The 23,894-nt window shown below is 35.3% G+C and overlaps 1 protein-coding gene across 1 annotated transcript; it reads left to right on the plus strand.

Annotated features, from left to right (window-relative positions):
* The first annotated feature begins 21,505 nt into the window (after positions 1-21,505).
* Positions 21,506-22,451, plus strand: LOC127411356 (homeobox protein Nkx-2.8-like). Its single transcript, XM_051646875.1, has 2 exons — positions 21,506-21,644; positions 21,883-22,451. Exons 1-2 carry the CDS (start codon positions 21,506-21,508, stop codon positions 22,413-22,415), a joined length of 672 nt encoding a protein of 223 aa, XP_051502835.1. The 3' UTR covers positions 22,416-22,451.
* Positions 22,452-23,894: the final 1,443 nt, after the last annotated feature.

The raw sequence follows: 23,894 nt of genomic DNA on the forward strand, positions 1-23,894 counted from the left end.
GAAATTTCCAGGAATTACTACAGAACACGGTTTATTACAGTAAAGTGCTCTTTTGAAATGTGAGATTGGACGAAGAGGGGGATCTATTAATCATCCAAATGTGAGTATACACAGAAACGTGTCCAGTGAGATGCAATCTCTTAAACGCTCGAACAATATAAAGTTAGATATTTCAGAATCACAATCACTTGCTTTGTTACATTTATTAGATTGTGTTTATTAGATCAAGTCTAGCTGTAGGCTAAGTATTTTGTTTCAGTGCGAGCAGCATATAACAATATCAGTTCAGTTTTCGTTGTATTGTCCAAAAGTGATATGATATTTGGGATTAGTCTAGTCTTTTCGGTTGATTCTAATGAAGAAAACTATCGAATATTGTGAAACATATATGTGCTGCCGTCTTGACCAGGACTCCCTGGAAGATGAGATTGTACTATCTCAATGGGACCTTCCTGGTTAAATAAAGGATATAAATAAATAAATAAATACAATATGAATTCCGTTCAATTTCTGTACTTTGATGTGAGAAATGATTCTGCGAAACTTTCTCTTTTGTCGATGTGTGTTCTGATTGATTTATTAACATGCGGGATGAGTTTTAATGAAATAAAGATTTGTGTCCTTTACGACTATAATGACAGTTGCGTTAGTGGTCCACATTTTACGGAAATAAATGGTATTGATTAGAATGCGCATTTTTTCCCCAGTATGAATAAATGAACGAACGAACGAGTGAATGATCGAATGAATATTTTTCAGGAGGAAAATTCATCAAATATAGGCCGAAACTATATAGGCTATAGCGACACCAAATCGCTATTTTTAATTAATATATATATATATATATATATATATATATATATATATATATATATATATATATATATATATATATATTCTTTATTTTTTTTAATTGCCAGTACACATTTTAATTGTATTTGTTATTGAAATGTCTTTTATTTTTAAGAAAAATTTTCGTACATCACCATTTAGCTCTATTAACTGGTTTTGTAATAATTAATATATTCCGTACTAATTATTGTAATTAATAGGAATTATTGCGTATAATGGCTCTTCACAGTTTAGTTCCTGTTCATTATAACAATATCTATCCAATTAAAAAATCTACTCAAGAATAATTGTGTGTGGGTTTTTATTTTATTTAGTTAGTTAGTTATTTATGAGTGTAACAATTCAGTTGTCTCAGGAGAGAAAGAGTTATTTGTTAACCCAACCGTGGTAGAACTTTTCAGATTGGTAAAGTGGGCCTTGTTTTTCTCGTCGCTTCCGCGATACAGTGAAAGCATGTAATAAACATAGTTTTTTACTGCGTAATGAATTAACTTTTATGGGTAGGCCGATGATAGATAGATGGATGGATGGATGGATGGATAGATGGATGGATGGATGGATGGATGGATGGATAGATGGATGGATGGATGGATGGATGGATAGATGGATGGATGGATGGATGGATGGATGGATAGATGGATGGATAGATGGATGGATGGATGGATGGATGGATGGATGGATGGATGGATGGATGGATGGATAGATAGATAGATGGATGGATGGATGGATGGATAGATAGATGGATGGATGGATGGATTTCAAGTTCATTCGGCCATAAGCAGGAAGACGACTAAGTGCATTATTGCTGTTAGGCTATATAAAATAAAATAATAATAATAATAATAATAATTATTATTATTATTATTATTATTATTATTATTATTATTATATATATATATATATATATATATATATATATATATATATATATTATTATTATTATTATTATTATTATTATTATTATTATTATTATTTTTTTTTTTAATTTATATATATATTTTTTTTTATCAAAGTCTGTATTCGATTACTCCACACGTTATTATATACCATTTAAAATGGTCAGTTGACGACAATAGCCTTTATCTTTCAAATGGAATTTACACTATTAAACTGTTTTGCAAGTTAACACCTCTTAAAGGTTGACTGTAACTGAAGTCCGGCCGTAATGAGGGCTACTGCAGGTTAACGATGTTTCGGGGCCACTTCAGTATTAAGAGGGACAAAACCAACAATATTTACGATGGTTTGAAGCATCGATCACATCGGCAGCTCTCAAGTTTCGACACCTGGACTTAATTAGAGGAAAAATAAAGTAATCTACAGTCATATTTAAATTAAAAAAATCCATCATGAAGGTGTTTATTTCCATATTACAAAAGAGTACACGAGCTTTAATGTGGACAGATTGTGCACGGACATGAAAAACTGAGTTGCTGAGTGCTGAGTTTGTGGGGGTCGTGTTGAAAATGTTATATAGCCTACTTCAATAAAATAAAAAATAATAATAATACAAATATTGAATCCTTATCTTGTCGTTTCTCTCTACATTTGAGAACATTAATATAATTTAATAGCCTATATTATCTACAATTTGTCTAATTTTGATATTCTTCAAAAAAAACAAAACAAAAACAGATGGCATAACTTAATAAAACACATTGTAGGCCTATTTCCTATCATAATATACGTCGCATAGGAAAACTTTTCAATGCACTCTAAAGATTACTTTAATGTGGTTCCACACAACTCCATGATGAGACAAGGAAACGACCAAGGACTCACACCCATTTTGATATGAAAGTAGCTCCCTCTGCTGTTTAGTTTTTGCTAGTACATGGGTGAGAAAATAAGGGCATGAGCCGCTGTGCAACATATTCCTTAAACTGGACGACACATGTTCAGCATAACTGTGCCTAATATGTTGAACTATAGTTAAAATAGTTTTGGATCCATGTTCCCATTGGCACTGTAATTTTTTTATTTATTTTTTAAATCTGTTAAATTTACAGTAAAAAAACAAAAAAAAACTGTCATAAACTTTATATTAACTTTCAGAAACTGTCAAAATCTGCTTTTTACTTTATAAGTTATTGTTAATCACTGTAAAAATTACAGAAGAGCACATGATGACATGAAGTTCATCAATAGTGTCTCTTCCAAAAGCAATGACCAATAAACATGTAGAGTCAGTGCTCAGTGTCACTCACACAAACAATAAACACCATCAGGGTAACACATGTGAAATTAAAATAATATAATAAAAATTAACTAAACTACATTAAATATAATACAGAACACCCCAATGTACGTAACTGATATTAAAAATAAGAAGAAACTATTCCCATAAAATATAATGAAATATGATGGGTCATTCAGAGAATTGTGGGGACGCCGATTATTGTTTTTTGCTGTAATTTTAACAATAATTTACTGTAAAAAGTACATGTACTCTCTTGTTAAACACAATGTACATTTTTACCATTAATTATACAGGAAAATCAGACTTTTTACATCTAAAAAATGTAATTTTTACAGCATTTTATTGTATTTTATTTATAGTTTTTTTTAAATATATAATTTTTTACTGTATATTTTACAGTTAATATTTTTTAACGTTTTATTTCTGTAGCATTTTTACAGTCTTTTGCCATTATAATTACAGACATTTTCTACAGTGCATTTATACATTTCAATTTTGCAATCAACCCAGTATCATCTATTTTCTATTAAAATGGCCTAAAGGGAATAGGCTAAAGCCAAAGATTATTATGCCTACCATTTTTACATCTCTTATTTTATATTCTCTATTTAAATATTTCCATCTATAGTCAAATTCATAAACTATACAAAGAAAATATAAAAGTAAAAATAACAAGAGCAAGATGGCTATGTAACTTTGATTCATTTGAATCAAACTTTACAAAATGTACTCTTTGATTTATCTGCTTCATTTCTATACACATGATGACACATATACATTTATACAAACATACAGTATACTGTAGTGTATACATATATACATAATACAATGTTCATATCAACCCAGTCTTTCATACTTTAAACACCTACATTTTAAACAATCTTTTAAATTTATTAATTGTTTTACACACATTTTGTTTTTGTTTTTTCATTTTTAAGCTTGCTCCATAATTCCACTCCTTTTATTGTAAAACACCAATTTTTTTCAGATCAATCTGAACTCCACTTTTCTTAAATATACATATCAGTATCATGTGGTGCCTTGTCAGACGATAAGGCTAAAGGATAACTGTGTCCAGATATTTTGGACCTCGTTAGATGTATCTAATAAAGTGGCCAGTGAGTTGTGTTCGACTTCATGCAGGCCGGCGCCTGGCTTGTTGTAGTGCATGCCTACAATACAATATTTTTTCCAACTTTTGTGTGCGCCACCGTCGCACCACAATAACCTATGCCATCAAAATACCACAGGCATATAACAAGATGTTCCACTTTAGGATTAATAAATGATGACCAGGGTCGTTTCAGACCACTCTGCTGCCCTAGGCGAGATCCCTATTGCTGCCCCCATTGGGGGGTTTGGGGTGCCTTGCGGCGGCCTCCTCTTTGGCTGCTGCAGACATTGATTGTTTTTTTTTTTTTTTTAAGATGACACAAAAATTAAAATAATTTAATGATGAAATCTAGAGTTGTCACTTCACAGTTACATGGCTGTTATGTGACAAATAATTTGCCTCATTTGACAATGCAATATATAAATTATATAGTTACACATAGTACAGCCGCATCTTGCTGTTGAAGTGCTAATGCCTGCTAAGGCTGTTTTACTTCTTTTTTCAATATTCTAATAAATCTCCTCACCAAGACAAGTGCAAACCTATGAAAGGAAATCGAGGTTATTACATGCAAAAGCTCCAACCTCATTGGCTGGATCGTATGTAACTTCTTATAGATGATTGGCCAGTTTACATGTCAATCAGTACTTCTTGTCTGAGTGTGGGGTCTTTTCAGGAGTGAAAAAATGTAAAAGGAGACACTGTTGGATGCGCAGCGAGCAGAATAGCAGTTCTAACGGATTTTATTTTACTGTGCGCATGAAAACTCTGTGATTAGTACAAGGTCATAAAAACATTCAGGGCTTCTCCTGAAACATCCGGGGCCCACTCCTAGTGTCGCCCCTGTTGCTTGGCTGAGCAAGGACATTCCATTTTACAAATACTGTATACCTTGCTTCGATTCCTTCTCATAATTTTCAGACTTTGTTTTTATTTGGATCAGTAACAATGCGTAATATAACAGAGAAGGCAAATACAGCAGTTTAGAGAATATGAAACAACTGAGATTCGTCCTCCGCCACTCGGATTGAGGCGAGTCACTATGCCACCATGAGGACTTAGAGTGCATTGGGAATTGGGCATTCCAAATTGGGGAGAAAAATAAAGAATAAATAGGATAAAATAAAGAAAAAAAATTAAAGAAAACTAAAAGGGTAATTACATGACTTTGAAAAGTTTTAAAAGTGTCACAGTTTTCACAAGTCTGAAGTATATATATATATACACACACACACACACACACACACACACACACACAGGCGGCCAAAAGTTTGGAATAATGTACAGATTTTGCTGTTTTGGAAGGAAATTGATACTTTAATTCACCAAAGTGGCATTTAACTGATCACAAATGTATAGTCAGGACATTACTGATGTAAAAAAAAACAGCACCATCACTATTTATAAAAAGTCATTTTTGATCAAATCTACACAGGTCCCATTTCCAGCAGCAATCACTCTAACACCTTATCCTTGAGTAATCATGCTAAATTGCTAATTTGGTACTAGAAAATCACTTGCCATTATATCAAACACAGTTGAAAGCTATTTGGTTCATTAAATGAAGCTTAACATTGTCTTTGTGTTTGTTTTTGAGTTGCCACAGTATGCAATAGACTGACATGTCTTAAGGTCTTATTAGGTCAAAAATGGCAAAAAAAGAAACAGCTTTCTCTAGAAACTCATCAGTCAATCATTGTTTTGAGGAATGAAAGCTATAAAATTCTTGAAATTGCCAAAAAACAGAAGGTTTTATACAAAGGTGTACACTACAGTCTTCAAAGACAAAGGACAACTGGCTCTAACAAGGACAGAAAGAGATGTGGAAGATCAGATGTACAACTAAACAAGAGGATAAGTACATCAGAGTCTCTGGTTTGAGAAACAGATGCCTCACATGTCCTCAGCTGACAGCTTCATTGAATTCTACCCGCTCAACACCGGTTTCATGTACAACAGTAAAGAGAAGACTCAGGAGTGCAGGCCTTATGGGAAGAACTGCAAAGAAAAAGCCACTTTTGAAACAGAAAACCAAAAAGAAAAGGTTAGAGTGGGCAAAGAAACAGACATTGGACAACAGATAACTGGAAAAGAGTGTTATAGATCTTAACCCCATTGAGATTTTGTGGGATCAGCTAGACTGTAAGGTGAGTGAGAAGTGCCCGACAAGACAGCCACATCTATGGCAAGTGCTACAGGAAGTGTGGGGTGAAATGTCACCTGAGTATCTGGACAAACTGACTGCTAGAATGCCAAGGATCTGCAAACATGTCATTGCTGCATGTGGAGGATTTTTTGATGAGAACTCTTTGAAGTAGTTAAGTTCAAATTATATTAGTAATTTTTCGTGTTATTAATGTCCTGACTATATATTGTGATCAGTTGAATGCCACTTTGGTGAATAAAAGTTGGTACTATCCATTAGAGCAAAATCTGTACATTATTCCAAACTTTTGGCCACCAGTGTACATATTTTGGAAATGGTTTAAACATTAAACTTAAAATCTGTGTTACAAAATACCAAGGCTTTTTGTAAGTGACTCTTGCTTTGTGAACATAAAAGTTAATTTAGAGAGTAAGAAAATTTTCTGAAATATATGGGTTTTCTACACACACACAAAAAAGTTAAAAGTTAAAAATTACATTCTTATAGGAAGGGTCTGATGCAAGGAAAGAAAATGAGGAAAGGAAAATAGGATTTACAATTTTAGGAATAAGAAGCACCAGGCTCTGTTGGCTCTATGTCCCTGCTGAAAGGGTTATTTCATTCCACTAGACTGCAGAGAGTACTAGGGAAAAAATAATGCCTCTATCACCTTCCATCATAAAGTACCTATCTGAAATGCAGGTGGCGCTCTAATGCAGCTGAGCACTCGCTGTGCACTCATCCTTAGGCATTCAGTCTATTTACTACTTCATATCTTGGCCTCTGGTGGACTAGAAGCTAATCAAGCTGTTGTCGGAAAGCTATGTGATGATGTATAATATTTTATCATCAGTAGTCAAGAATATATTTTGCAGATGCTATGCTGGACTGCATATGAGACATAACATGGGATTATGTACCCAAGCAAGCACACAGACAAGTAGAAAATGTCTTATTATGAAGATAAGAGTTTTTGGCTACTCTGAACTTACAGAAGCAGTGATAGGAGCAGAAATGAGACATTTGTGTTTGTTGTCTTACACAGATTGTGTTGCACTTTTATTGTTTTGATAATCATTAAATTTGTGGTGTTATAGCAGCAAAATAAATAGCCACATTCCTGAGAACGAGAACTTCCATCTATTATGCATTTAAATGCATCTATTATTTGAGTTCAAACTCTCCAGACATGTTTTGTAAGTTCTGTTCTCTGGTTTGTGTGCAGCTGTGTTATGTTCTGTTGTTACAATCGCTGTGGCGGTCCTGTTTTTAGATAAATAAAACAAGTTTTCACTTATCATATGCCTTCAGAATAAGGCATGAATCACATTGAGTCTCAACTTCTGAATTATGCTTTTGCGTCCTTTTTGAAGCTGGAAGAGGTGTCACCATCAACTGCTATTGTATGAAATCATTGAGCAGATCATTTTTTCTAAATTTCTCCCTTTGTGTACCGAAAAGTAATTAAAGATCCTTCACACACTGGTCATGGATTGTTCCAAATGCTTCTGCCTGGCAGATGTTTCAAGACTGTTTAAACCAGGACCAATAGACACTTACAAAGCTTATTTCCCAGTCTTGTATCCTTTCTCAACCAAAACCTTAACAGATATGTTTCCATAAGTTATTATTCTCTCTCTCTCTCTCTCTCTCTCTCACACACACACTCTCTCTCTCTCTCTCTCTCACACACACACACACACACACACACACACACACTAGTACTTCAATCACTTTATCTATTCTTCTGCACATGTGTGATTGTATATGTATTGTGTAATGTATATTTTATGGTAATGTGTATAAACTTCACCAAAGTAAATTCCTGTACCTCACAAGTGCTGGCGAATAAAAGAGATTCAGATTCAGAAAAAATAAGATGGTCAAATTGGTTTAAAACAAGACGAGGTTTAGTAAATCATGAATTCATTTTCATTTGTGGGTGAACCTGTAGCTGTACTGAAAAATGCAATGAACTCCATTGCATCAGAAAACATAATCAAACAAATTGGCATTTATTGCAAAGATAGCATGAGCACATTTTTAATGCAAAATACTTAGCAAAAAGGAATTTGTTAGGTTTTAATAAAACACTACATTTACTGTTAGGAATTAACACAAAAAAGTATTTGGAAACTTTCTGTTTGTAAAATGTTAGTGGAACATGTCCAGAGTTAATGTAATGACACCCGTGTTCTTGAAGGGAACTACATAAATCTGACTTCATCAAATTGACTTCATCCAGTAAAAATAGTCTTGACACCAGAACATTGAAATAGTTCCAGCTTCATTTGTTTGCTCAAAAAAAAAAAAAAAAATCTTTCTTTCATTCTCTTGGAAAAATATTCATAGAAGAAGGACAGCCAGCAGATTGGACAGGATACTTGTGAGTAAAATTAAGAAAAATAGGAAAGAAACAGTGGAAAGGATTGCCTCAATCAGTAAGGACTACCAGATAAAACTTATTTCACAGATCATTCGAAACAGGTTCAATGGAGCATGGGCAAAGAGAGAGAGTAATGTGGTGAAAATAATTCATTAGATTAAAGAGTAAGAAAACTAGGATGAAACTCACACAAGAACATGCACAGATAGAGAGCAGCTTATGGAGAACTGTCTTATTTTCAAATGAGTCAAAATTTTACTTGTTCAGATCTGATGATAGAGTTTTTGTATGGAGAAATGCAAGATTTCTAGCCACACAGCACTTAGGGCACTGTGAAGTACAAAGGTGTAAATGTTGAAGTCTGGGGCTGTTTCTCTAACTGTGATATCGGTGAGCTTGTGTTTAGAGGTGGGAATCACAAGGTAACTTGCGATCTGATATTATATCAATATCTAGGTTAAGATACGATATTATTTAGATTCTTTATTTTTGGTGTATTGAGATTCAAAACTACAATATATTGCAATATTTCACTCAATGTTTACCATTCGTTTTTATCAGACTTAAGAAAACTGTTTCCAAATCACCAAATGCATTGTAAAATTAAAGGGATAGCTCATCCAAAAATGAAAATTCTTTCATCATTTATTCACCCGTATGCCATCCCAGATGTGTATGACTTTCTTTCTTCTGCAGAACACAAACAAAGATTTTTAGAAGAATATCTCAGCTCTGTAGGCCCATTCAATGCAAATGATTGGTGATCAGATCTTTGTAGCTCCAGAAATCACATAAAGGAAACATAAAAGTAATCCATGTGACTCTAGTGGTTAAATCCATACCTTCAGAAGTAATATAATAGGTGTGGATGAGAAACAATATTTAAGTCCTTGTTTTTTTTACACTAAATCTCCAATTTAACTTTCACTTTCAGATGTGAAAGTGAAACTAAACAGGCACCACATGTGACTTCCAGATGTAAAAGTAAAAGTGGAGATCAAGTCATCAGTGAAGTCAGTAATCTGATTATAATTTTAGAAACATAATTAGTAATTTGTAGAAAACTACTTTTTTTGAGTAACTTACCCAACACTGTAGATAGGATAGCCAGAGCTCTGGAATAGTGAATCAGCAGCCTTCACTCAATATTGTGGTAGAGAGCACAAAACGAGTGCAATCCATTTGAATTCTATAGAGAATGTTCTATTTTAAAGCGATTGGTGCTAAAAGGTACTTTGCTCTTAAAGCGTGATTGTCACTCAAGGCCTGCTAGAAGGCCTCTTGACTGGGACTTATCCTAAAGACCACACCCACCAAGAACAAATAAATCAATCTGATTGGCTGATGAATTTGACAATCTGACTTTAGATGCCTTTTCACTTGCACTGTTGAGGAATTCTGTCGAATTTCTGAAGGCCTAACAAGCTCGGCTTTGGGCTTGCGATGTGAAACAGCCATCATGCTTCGCTGGTAAGCATCAAGAAATAAATTCTGATTGGATGAACTTTTCGTATTTTGCTATTCGTTTGTAGTTGAATTAGGAGTGGAAAGCGATTGTAAATACACAGGCAAAAAGATAATTTAGAATGAAAGGATGAAAAATATATATTTATGTTAGGCCAGCAGAGAAGACTTTGCTGGTCTTGAGAATTCGCCACTGTTTTATATATTCCAACACACACACACACACACACACACACAGTCAAGAGGTTTAGTTGTTCTTAAAAACAAGGGGTCAAGATTTGGCTTGTTTACATGTTCAGTTAGCCCCTACTGTTAGATGACGTAACTACATTCTGCTGCCTAAAAGTAGCTTTTTCCATTGACAACCATTCCAAAGTAGCTAAATAAATTTTGCAAGCACATATAAATCACAGATATTTCATAATATTTAATGTTGTTTTGTTTTTGTTTAGGGCTCCTCTACGCTGATAATGAACTATTATATTTTTCCTGTCTGCTGTCTTGGACATCACAGATCATCAACAAGATAGTTGCTAGTAATAAGTTCTTTCATACATTTAGTGAGCTATCAGTTAGCATTCCCATTCATCTCAGTGATGAGGCATTTGTCAAGTAAATCTCATGCCAAATAACAAGACAACGTATTTTAATGTAAAATAAATAAAACATGGTAACAAATCTGTTCATAGGATTTATCAATCAGTGTGACACTTGAATTTTTGTATTGCTTTACAGGCGATTGAGTTTGTTTTTTTGTGATTCACTGCAACACACATAAATGTGCTCCAGAAAAAGGTAGTGTTGGGTGTAACTGAATTACAAAAGGAATTAATTATTCTAATCTAATTACTTTTTAATACATAGTGTAGTGCAATACATTTCAAATTTTTGTAATCAGATTACTATGTCACACAACTATTGATCGAACCACATTGGTTCAAGAACATAGAGCTGTCATTAATGACGTTACGCGGGGGTGGAGTAATGACTTCTGTGAATATTTAATTATAATAGCTCATTTATATATACACCAGAAAGCTGCAAAAGACAGAAAAGCAGCATGTTCTGTGTAATGCAAAAGATGCATTTGCTGCAATAGATGGTTTTCCATCTAAATCAGACTTCTGCTGCTGAACAGCTGTTGCACTCATTTTCTGCTTGCCCGACACTCACGCGACACAGCCAGACCTTTTTTCTGAGCTTATGGACATGATATAATCATGCAAGGATGAATGACGTATGCCTGCGATTTCGTGCCAAGTCCGTCCCGACAGCTCTAAATAAAAATCATTATTGTAGGCTTACCGCAGTGAATCACTGTAAGACTAGGACTGGGGTTTGAACATTTTTATGTATGTACTCACTCAATAACGAACTTTTGTTAACTGTAACCAAAAAAAATCTAATGTAGTGCAGCTTTAATACAGAGAACAAACAGAGCACTGCATGAAGTGGATGTGTACATACAGTCCATTGAAAGAAAACCTGCAAATGCATCCTGTTTGCCAGTAATCAATAAGGTCTTCATTAAGGTCAACACTTGCGTACGTCATGCACCTTGTGAACGACTCAGCAGGTAAAGACATTTTCCAACAAAAAAACAGTTGCTACATGAAAGTACGAAAAGTACCAAAAAGAACCATTGTATTATCAAGTTCCTCCCCTAGTGTGCCAAATTGGCAGTGATTAACATGTTATGTCTTAATCACCTTCATGTTTTTGTTAGTACTATACATCGTTATTAAATAACTACATTTGGTTTATCGAAGACCTCTTTCATGATCTTAAATGCTTGAAAATTTTTGTTTTTTGTTTGTAGGAGAGCCTTTAAGCCCCTGATGTTTTCAAATACTCACAAGTAAGCATTTATATTTCACCAGGGACTGGTAGCAACACAATTTCCTTGGCATGGCCCATCAAACAGGATTTAATGACACACAAATACGCAAAACTGGCAAACTGTACATAGCATGCTGGATTTTGACAGTCAGACTAGCTGGTTTGTTTATTTACTATCACATCAGTATATATCCACACCCCACAGTCTATAAATATACACCAATCAGCCACAACATTAAAACAATCTGCATAATAATGTGTAGGTCCCCCTCGTGCCGCCAAAACAGCACCAACCCACATCTCAGAATAGCATTCCGCAGAACTGTCGCTCACTCTATGTTTTTGGTTTTTGGCACCATTCTGAGTAAATTCTAGAGACTGTTGTATGTGAAAATCCCAGGAGATCAGCAGTTATAGAAATACTCAAACCAGCCCATCTGGCACCAACAATCATTCATTCGCATAAAATCATTCAGATACGGGTCAGGAGCTTCAGTTAATGTTCACATCATCCATCAGAATGGGGAAAAACGTAGGCACGTTTCGAACGTGGCATGAATGTTGGTGCCAGATGGGCTGGTTTGAGTATTTCTATAACTGCTGATCTCCTGGGATTTTCACGCACAACAGTCTCTAGAGTTTACTCAGAATGATGGCAAAAACAAAAAACGTACAGTGAGCGGCAGTTCTGCGGACGGAAATGCCTTGTTGATAAGAGAGGTCAACAGAGAATGGCCAGACTGGTTCGAATTGACAAAGTCTATGGTAACGCAGATAACTGCTCTGTACAATTGTGTTGAGAAGAATATCATCTCAGAATGCTGTTCTGAGATGCGTTTTGGCACTGTTTTGACGGCACAAGGGGGACCTACACAATATTAGGCAGGTGGTTTTAATGTTGTGGCTGATAGGTGTAGATATGGTACAACAGGGCTAATGCAACTCTTAAGAAAAATGGTGCACCATTTCCTGTTCATTTCGATCACATTTGGTATTTTATTACATCTCAATTATTCTATGAACAAATTAATCTCCATTGTGATTGGATTAGTCAATGTGAGCCCACTTTGAACATTATTTATAACAAATCTATCCGGTTACTGAAATTTTTTGATTTAATCACATTTAACAAAAATGGAAATGACAAGTTATTTGTCTCTAAATAATTGTGATCATTTCAGGGATTAGCTACATAAATGTGCAACATCTGAAAAGTTTTTATATGTCAAATTACCTCAAAATTAGATTTTGCGCATGATGACCCCATGGATCAGGAACATTTTGCAGTGCATATAGTGACAGAAAGTTGTTGAGGAAAGCGCTGTGTTTTGTTGCTAGTATTTTGGAAGAAAATCAAATTGCCTGTTCCCTGTGCTTACCCCGCCCCCTCGTTTGCCTGACTATGAGTATATTCTCACCACCTGCCCTCCTCATTTACCCTCTTGATTTCTCCCTCTTCATTTTCCCCTCATGTGTTGTGGTGGGTTGGATTCTTCCTCCCCCTCCAGTTTGGTCATGTGCTCCCTGTTGGGCTGGTTTATTCTTGGTTTCTTTCTTTCTTTCTTTCTTTCTTTTGTTTATCTACTCAGTCTTTTGGTTCTAGTGTGGATATTTTTTCCTCTCATGGGATTTGTGGCTTACAGCCTGTTTTGACTCCTGTCCAGGCTTTGTGTTTTGTTTGCATTCTGTTTTGTACTTTTTGTCTTAATAAAGATTTCTAGCATTAGTTTGTCTGCATTTGGGTTCTTCTGACTAAAACCCTGACACATGGGGGCCTTTAGCACTGTTGTACCATAGACTGCTGATTTCTAGCCTTTCCATATAACACCATTTCTATTGTAATAGTATACATTACAAACACAAGCAACATATCAACATCAAGTAATTCAGTAGCTCGGTAAAATGAACCGTTTGTGTTACTTTAGCTGATGGGTTTCTATCTTGCTTCCCAACGGGTCTTCCACACATTGTTAAAGATCAGTTCACACACCATGTGCATTTTACAGCCATTAAATAATTTACTTTTCTCTTTCCTTTTGATAGATCCACTTGGCAGTGGTTTTTACATGCATTTTGTATTTCTTATTGACAATCAATAATTAAGAACAACTGCAAAAGAAGTGTTCTTTATTGCTCTGTAACTGGCATAAAGGAATAGGCTAATTATTTGTAAAAAAAAAAAAAAAAAAATACATAGTTTTGACCAATAGGCTATGCAGTTTCTTCAGGTCATGAAACCCTAAAAATACATTAAATCACAATCTTTAACTTTAAAACACAACACATAAACTTTAAGTGGCTGCTTGGCTCACAATGACTCTAAATCAGCCTCAATTTTTAATATTCTAATATCAGATATTTATGAATTTACATGGATTAATTCAGAAGCCAGGGAGGAATAATAGAGCTCAAGTGGAGTCCCACAATGCACAGAAACAGTGTCAGTAGGCTAGTGGTAGGCCTAATAAAATAGCCTAATAATAATTATACAACAATACAAAATATTATAAATACTTGATTAAGATAAAAAAGATTAAAACAAGGTATTAGAGAACAATAAGAATATTCTAGCTACTATATAGACATACTGTAGGCCTACATACAGTATACTGTAGACATACACAACTAATTTGATAATCAAATCAGTGATTGGTTAAGAGAGTGTTCAAATATGAATTTTAAACTAAAGTAGCACTTGCATTTCATATTTTCTGGATAATTTTGAAACATTTACCATATGGTATAGGCTTTAACGATTATTAGGAAATTCTCTCTTATATCTATAAATGTATCACGTTGAAGGGAAAGTGTGACATTTGTCTCTGCTTTATTTCTCTGACTGTTAAAACGATACGTAGGCTATTCCTATTTTCTGTTTGTTTAGCTCCTAATAACGTTCCAATGAACTTTTGAATTTGTTTGATTTATTTTCTTTTGTTATTTTAATTTATTTATTTATTTATTCATTAATTAATGACTTTTTTATTTATTTAGTTATTTTGCATTATTTAGAATTTTTTTTTCTTATTCATTTATATATTTTTTGGTGGGTTTATGTGTTTCAGAGCCAGCTCATGGACTCTGGAGGTAGTGGTTTTATTGGTGTTCTTTAATTTTTAAATAATGTTTTCACGGAATTCTGCACGATTCAATCGGGTGCTAGGCCTATACGATAACAAATAACAATACATGGTATTAAAAAGTATAAAAATAAATATAAAATTGTAATGCATGGTTGCAGCGTTAAATAGAAACGGCTGAGGGTTCATGTACATTTCAAGAATTGAAATGAATTTCGAGAATTTCTAGCAAAAACAATTTTCAGGAGGGAAAGAACAGGGGTTACAAGCTGTATACTATATTACTGTGAAGTTAAAAGTGATTTGCAGCATCATCGGGTAACTTCTCCCTAATCTATTTCATTGAGGATCCGTAAAATTAAGTAAAAATCATATCAGTTTAATATCTAATAATCATATACAGTATATACATATACACTTTAAAAATTGCCATTGGTCGAAAGCCTTGTCAGTGTCTTTTACGCAATACTTATGTTTTTTATACAAGCATTGTTGATCTAATGTTGAAGTGACATTTTTAATCTTTCAGTCTCAGAACTTTTGACCTTTGCCTTGTGCCTTTTAATATAATTGTGTGTTCGCATTCGTGAGCGTGTTTCTCTTTTCACTTTACTTTTCTTTTTATATGAAGTCAGTGACCATGAAAACAAATCATGAAGGTGTTTTAGCAAAGTAACCACAGGTTGAGTTCATGCACTAACTATGGATATGTTCCACTTTGTTCTAAGTTTGACAACAAGCAGGTGTTTAAAATAGTTTTGTCTTTTGAACAGTAGGGTACAATGGGGCTAAAGGCTCCATGGAGTAAAAGGCTCCATTGATTTTATTTTCTCCCAAAACACTAAATAGCAACAAAAACTACCACAGCACCTAAACTCCTAAACACCTGTTTGTCACTATTGATGTATTTAAGTGTATTTTTATTTGTGATAATTTGCTTGTTCACTGTAAAAAAAATTATATATATATATATATATATATATTAAATCCGGTTGTTTTTACCAAAAAAAAAATAAAAAAAATGGCAGTTTTTTGCCAGAATAATTATGTTAAAAAAAATACAGTAAAAATGTAAACAACTTTACAGAACAACTGTTGTGATTTACATGACCATGCTGGCACTGTAAAATAAAATAAAATAAAGAAATAAATAAAATCTGTTAAATTTACAGTAAAAAAAAAATAATAAATTAAAAAAACATCATAAACTTGATATTAACTTTCAGAAACTGTCAAAATCTGCTTTTTACTCTATAAGTTATTGTTAATCACTGTAAAAATTACAGAAGAGCACATGATGACATGAAGTTCATCAATAGTGTCTCTTCCAAAAGCAATGACCAATAAACATGTAGAGACAGTGCTCAGTGTCACTCACACAAACACTAAACACCATCAGGGTAACACATGTGAAATTAAAATAATACAATAAACATGAACTGGACTACATTAAATATAACAATATTAAAAATAATAAAGAAACATAACTATTCCAATAAAATATAATGAAATATGATGGGTCATGCAGGGAATTGTGGGAACGCCCAATTATTGTTTTTTACTGTAATTTCAACAATAATTTACTGTAAAAAGTATATGTACTCTCTTGTTAAACAATGTAAATGTTTACCATTAATTATACAGGAAAATCAGACTTTTTACATCTAAACATTTTTAGTGTAAAAACTACTGTATTGTCTTTTAAAATATATTAATTTTTTACTGTATATTATACAGTTAATATTAGTTAATCAATTAACATTTTATTTCTGTAGCATTTTTACAGTTTTTTACTGTTAAAATTACAGACATTTTTACAGTGTTTAATTACATCTGTGGATTTATGGCTTCGGCCTTATTGCAACTAAGATTTTGCCTCCTTTGTGCTGTTTTTTCTTTTGTTGCCTCTTCTTCTCTCCCTTGCAGGTTGCTCAACATCCAGGTGTCTGCAATAATGATTGCCAATCACCCCTCTGTCGGGATTGGTTGGCGAGGAGCCCCTAATTGTTACATCCTCCCCAGTCTAGGGTTGAGGAGTAACAAAGAGGTTTGGGGTTCCCCTTCTCCATCCCAGCACTCAATGATCAGTCGAGTTTAAAATCCAAAACAACGTTTTTAATCAAAACAGAAAAAAGGAAGTATCAAAGGCTTCAGGAGGGGCAAGGCCAAAAAAGTAAAATGACTAGTGGGAAGTCAGACTTACCTAACAAAGAAAATGCAAATAATCATAAATTTACCCTATAGCTCCCTCACTAGTTAAACACAGGAGAAAATACAAGACTAAACCCAATGGCACCCACCTCTCTACAACTTCCATATACTATTTACAACATACACAAAGTCACTAATTTAGTTTAAATGAATGAGATCTCCCTCAGTTATCAAGAGAAACACGTTACCAACAACACAGTGACTCGCAACTACTAACTGCTACAACAATTTACAGCTACAACACTGTGCAGCACCACATGCAAACCAACAACTGTCTGGAACAAGGGAAGGGAAGCTCCTTTCAGTAGAGATCTGCCTGGGCTTTATCCTGCTTCCCTCTCCCCATCAACCAATCCTGACAGAGGAGTGACTGGCAATCATTATTGTAGACACCTGGATGTTGAGCAACCTGCAAGGGAGAGAGAGAAAGAGAGGGAGAGACAACAAAAGAAAAACAGCACAAAGGAGGCAAAATCTCAGTTGCAATAAGGCCGAAGCCACAGATGTAATTAAACAAACAAATGATCACAAATAAAAATACACTTAAAATACGTCCAGGGACATAACGCTATACACTGGAAAATTTTCCTGATCCATTAGAACTTTGCGTGTGGTGTCCATAGGATGATTTTGAGGCAATTTGATCTCATTTTTATTATTTTTTCAAATGTTGCAAATGTATGTAGCTACTGAAAATCCCTGAAATTATCACATTTCTTTTGAGACAAAATACTGATTTATCATTTTCAGTTTTGTTTAAGGTCATTTAATAAAATAAAATAAATTATATTTGTCCAATAAGTGAAAGAATAGTATTTGGGGTAAAAAGCCCCCATGTTGCAGGGGCTAAAGGCCCCTATTAAACACATTGTTTTTTTAAAGTGGGGAGAATAGATTTGCTATGAAAAATGTTCAAAGTGGGCTCACATTGACTCATCCAATCATAATAGAGATTTATTTGTTTATAGAATAATTGAGAAGTAAAAGAAATGCCAAATGTGCTTGAAATTAACAGGAAATGGTTGACTTTTTCTGAAGTAGTTATTTTGAGTAAGCTTCATCTTAATTTATTACTCAAAAAGCATCTTGTTGTCTCAAAATTATTTGCATTAGTTGACAGATTGTGCCCTATAACTACTGACCTGGTCTTTTGCCCCAAGTGAGGGAGCCTTTTACCCCAAGTGAGGGACCCTTTTACCCCAAGTGAGGGAGACTTTTACCGCCAGTGAGGGGGCCTTTTACCCCCAGTGAGGGACCCTTTTACCCCAAGTGAGGGAGCCTTTTACCCCAAGTGAGGGAGCCTTTTACCCCCAGTGAGGGAGCCTTTTACCCCAAGTGAGGGAGCCTTTTACCCCCAGTGAGGGAGCCTTTTACCCCAAGTGAGGGAGCCTTTTACCCCCAGTGAGGGACCCTTTTACCCCAAGTGAGGGAGCCTTTTACCCCAAGTGAGTGACCCTTTTACCCCAAGTGAGGGGCCTTTTACCCCAAGTGAGGGACCCTTTTACCCCAAGTGAGGGACCCTTTTACCCCAAGTGAGGGGGTCTTTTACCCCAAGTGAGGGACCCATTTACCCCAAGTGAGGGAGCCTTTTACCCCAAGTGAGGAGGCCTTTTACCCCAAATGAAGGAGCCTTTTACCCCAAGTGTGGGGCAAAAGGCTTCCTCACCACCTTTTTTTTTTTTATGAATTTTAATCGAAACAACCTTCCATTATTATTTCTTTTTACACAAAATTTGTTGCTCCATCAATTTTCATTAAAAATCAATCAGTTTTTTTGACCTTGATACATTTTGTGACCAGAAAAAAAAGCTACATTTCCTTAAACCCCGTTACTCTTCACTTAAAACCTAACAAACTTCTTTTTGTGAAATTCTTTGCTTGAAAAGTGTGAGATGATACTTGGTTTATATAGTTTTTACCAGTATCTGGTTTATATATATATATATATATATATATATATAAAACCAAATTTCCTTGGTTTGGATATTTTGTTGTCTAGTACTTAATTTTTACGTTTGGCTTAAGCGTCCAAATATGAACTTATTGAAGTCACTGTACTGTGTTGCCTAAAAATATTGTTCAAGTATGACATGTTTTTCAAAGCAGGACTATTTTTTAAACATAAAAAGAGGAAGAAAAAAAGAGGACTTTTAAATACAAACTTAATACTCCAAAGTACATGGGCAGTAAATGTGCTGAGCTACTCCTCTGAAAGCAGCAACGTTTATTCCTGTAGATTATTCTCTGATTTCCTTATCGTGTTGTCTTTCTCCGTGGGTTTGAGAAGTCAAACAACAAGGGTAAATATTTGACACTGGAGAGCTCTTGGGGATTTGAGAGTGCACACTTTTCCTGAAGCATGCTTCTGTCTGTGGGTGTCTAATAGATTAAGGAGATACGAGAGGTCATTAGAAACTAAACTGTGTGCCTACACAGGGCTATATTTATTATAAGAGCGTGTGCTTACATTCAAAGAGCTTGGCAAACATGTTCCCTTTCTTTATACAGGTTAACAGCGATATGTCGATACGTGCTTCTTGGTTTCAATTATTCAATGTAATTAGACACCATCCTATGAAAGCTATTTCAAAAATGTGTCATTCCGAATGACTACTTTGGCATATGGAATATTTTGGATATATTCCAAATACATAAAAGAGTTTGCAGTCTAGAGTTGTTATAATTAATTTTACGATTTGGAGTAATTTTTTTTTATTAATGTTTTCTTAAAGTAGTCTACAGTATTATTATACGCAAACCATCGGGATACAACTAGAGGTTAAAGGAAACGAAAAGCCTGTTGATTCCGTTTGGAGACGCACAACTAATAATTCAGTATAGACCAGGCAGCGGTAGACGTGGAGCAGTAGATAGTTGCCCGGATCCCGTTCGACCCTATTCAAAACCATGACAACAAGAAACAAGCACGGATTTATTCGAGAAAGTTAAAGGACATTGTGCAGGGGCGTCAATCAAGCATTATTTCAGGACTGAACAAATGCTAAATCTTGACTGGAACAAATGCTTCCAACGGGTCTCGGACGCGGGGCTACATTTCCCTCTTTTGTTCTCGGTCGCTGGTTGGCATGTATTTGTGTTCCTTTTTTCGCCCGACCACCCAGGACGACTAGACGAGAACGGATGCGCACTCTCTTTGGGAGGGACGGTCTATGCAGTCATCCAGAGCGCGCTCCAAGACGCGACAGTCTCAGGCATCCTCTGAACCCAATGGGATGAACCCACTTTGCTGGTTTGGTGAGGTTCAGGGCGCGAGTAATCGACAGCCCGTATAGAAATAAAACTGTGGCCTTGGCTTCATCTCTGGACCTCTTTCCAATTAAAGTTAATTTTTCATCTAGTTATTTCGGATTTTGAGATATTTACTCAGACTATTATAAACCTACCTGATGCGGCAGACTACTATTGAAGAGCATAAAGAGGAATTGTATAGTATAACGTCGAATGCATGGATAAATGGACAAACTTGGGGTTTTATTTAAATAGGATTTCTAGCAACAACAAAAAACAGTCTATTCTTTAATTTCTGTAATGCTCATTCTTTGCCTTTACTGTCGCATTGGGCATATAGGCACTGAGAGCACGTAGACTACTTTTAAGGCCATCTAGATAGCTTTTATGAATTATTATGAAATATACCTAACCCCATGATGACAGAGTCCACATTTAGCCTGTGTTTGTGTCCAACACCAGCAACAAACGAAAATACGCCAATAAACGAATTAGGAAAACCAACTCTGCGACGCTAATGGATCACTTTGTATGCAAATAACCGATATGTTATTTGAGCGGGGGAAAGAATGGGGGGCTCTTGTTGTCACTTGCCACCCAAGAAGTGATTCAGTCTCAACAATTACCATTATCTGTCTCCCACTTTTCACGAATTCGGACGAATCAGTAATGATGAAGAGTGTTACCCTCCGTCATTGTAAAAGTAACGGGCTATTCTTTGCCGTGTTCACACCTACCATTACAGGGATTTAAGTACTCGAGTCATTGAGGTACTTAGCACCCATAAGGAGGAGAGGCCTCAAAGCAACGACCAAGTGCTGTTTATATAAACACTGCGACATCAGTGTACACATTGTCACTTGGAGTCGCGTCTGATGTGAAAACGCACACATCACTTCAACGCTGCGCAACCGAGGATAGCTCTTCAAGACGGAGAATCTTTCCTGGAATTAAAAGCAATCAAATGGCTATTTCTAACAAGTTCCGTTTCACCGTGAGAAGTATTTTGGATTTGCCCGAAAATGACACCGATAGAGTCTCGCAACATTCTCCAGCTGACTCATTCTCCGTCTGGACGGAACAAGATAGAAGTCATTGCATATGTAAGTTGTCCAACATTTCTACTCCAATTAGGCCTAATGTTAAGAAAAGATTATCTGTCAGGTCATACAGCCTATTAAAAATGTCCATGCTGTTACTCATTTCCTCACATAAAAAAAAAAAAAGCCATCGAATTGGACAGATTTTCAATTGGTGAATGCAAAGGACAAACATTTCTTGACTTAAAAAGAGTGGAAATACTTGAGGCTAATTATCTTCATCATCTTCATGTTTCTTTAGCGTCAGACGAGAGCAACCTTGAGGCTTTACCAGACTCCACCGGGCCGGATGTGCTCTCCATGGATACAGAACATGAAAAGGGGAAGAAGCGTCGCGTTTTATTCTCCAAGGCTCAGACTTTTGAGCTGGAAAGGCGCTTCCGTCAGCAGCGTTACCTGTCCGCTCCAGAGCGAGAGCAGCTTGCGCACCTGCTGCGCCTCACGCCAACGCAGGTGAAGATCTGGTTTCAAAACCACAGATACAAAATGAAGAGAGCGCGGATAGAGTGCTATCAGGACCTCAATCAGCCTCCAGTGTTGCGCAGAGTTGTGGTGCCGATTCTAGTCCGGGATGGCAAACCGTGTCAGAGCTGTAGGCCTTCTATCGACACAGAAAAAGGAACCTGCATCGTTCCACCAACATTACCATCCTCGTCTTTTGGAGTGCAAGGTTTCCAGTCTTTACAGCAACAGAAACCCTTTGCGCTTTTCCCCGCATACCAGCAGCACTTTACCAACACAACTGCTTCCCGTCACCACTTTTGTGTTTGGTGAGATTTCCAAAGGAGAACACAGAGAACCACACGAACTATTTCATGGACTTACCCCACAGGACGGCGCACATTCATCTTGAATTGAAGTTGTTTTATAGGTATTTTAGAGTAAACTTTCAGCGTTGATAATAAATGCTGTTTGCACAAATTTTATGGTCTAGTTTTAAGGTTTCGATGAGACGCATTTTGCAAGATGTTTGTGAATTACTACTGTTGTTTAGATTTGTGTATGTTTGCAGTGCTTGAATTGTTCTGAAACAAAAGTTTATATATCAGTGAGATTTTTTTAAATATGTTTTATACAGATAAATACAGTGTCATCATGTTGATAAAATGGCATCACCTTAGAACCACGAAAGATTTCGTTCTTTATTTTATGTATTGTTACCACACACACACACACACACACACACACACACACACACAAAAGCTAAGAATAAATTTGTACCTTCTAGCAATTTATTGTTCTGTTTAATTGTTCATACAAGTGATATAGATACACTAAAAAATATTTTAGCCTATAAGATGTACGCATTTGAATCCCCAAAAAATTCCATTCAATTAAATACCTAATCTTTATCAAAATTAAATGAATAAAACCCATTCATTCAAGTTTTATCAATTTAATTTGGTTAAAGATTACGCAGTTTAATTGGATGGCATTTTGTTATGACACTGAAATGCGTAAATTTTAAAAACGGGGGGGAAAAAACATTTATGAGTGTATTACACATGATTTTACACATTAAAATTATTCATTAAGCTTGAACTCCTTTAATAGTAAATATGTACAACTATTTAATTCCACCTTTATCATTTGCTGAGTATAATTCTTTCACCTTTCTGTTAATCCGTGCGATTGTAAATTGGTGTTTGTATAAAAGATCTCACATTGCACTGAAAGAAGTATGAGAATTAGCGCACAGCAAGAGATGAGTGGCTTTTGTAATGTTAAGACGTTCACTTTCACCCAACGGAGATGACCAAATAACCAGCTTAACGAAAGAATCCCCATTTAAGGCTCAGCGTAGTGGGTAAACATTAAGGACGAATGTGATGCACAAAGGATGCTGAATCTCGCCTGTGTGAATCTGAAACTCGCACATTCTCCCTTTTCTCATTTCGTTATAGTGAATAAGAAATATTCACATAGCCTACCGGGTTCCGAGCATTTATTCTTAAAACATATTTCGTTTTCAAAAAGTTATGTTTAATTAGCTTGTAGAGTTGTAGTTAATGCATAAGTGAATAAAGAACAAAGTGATATTCTTAATATTTCAACCCTACACATAAACCCAAAAAACAATCTAACAAACAGCTTCCAAATGAACAACAGCGTCTAGGGTTTTGTGAAGACTTGAGAAAGTTAAGTCAGCTCCTCTCAAAGCATTATCCATGACTCATTTTAAAAGAAAGTGGTCATTTCTCATGCTTTCTCGACACCGAGCTTGTCCCAATTAATTATGCGACCAAATTAGTA

Source organism: Myxocyprinus asiaticus, chromosome 20 (assembly GCF_019703515.2).
Source record: "Myxocyprinus asiaticus isolate MX2 ecotype Aquarium Trade chromosome 20, UBuf_Myxa_2, whole genome shotgun sequence".
Lineage (NCBI taxonomy): Eukaryota > Metazoa > Chordata > Actinopteri > Cypriniformes > Catostomidae > Myxocyprinus > Myxocyprinus asiaticus.

Excerpts from the sequence above, each read along its gene's own strand:
- LOC127411356 (XM_051646875.1), top strand. The coding sequence starts at position 21,506 with ATGGCTATTTCTAACAAGTTCCGTTTCACCGTGAGAAGTATTTTGGAT. Across the intron at positions 21,645-21,882 it reads AGATAGAAGTCATTGCATAT|CGTCAGACGAGAGCAACCTT; the intron begins GTAAGTTGTCCA and ends ATGTTTCTTTAG.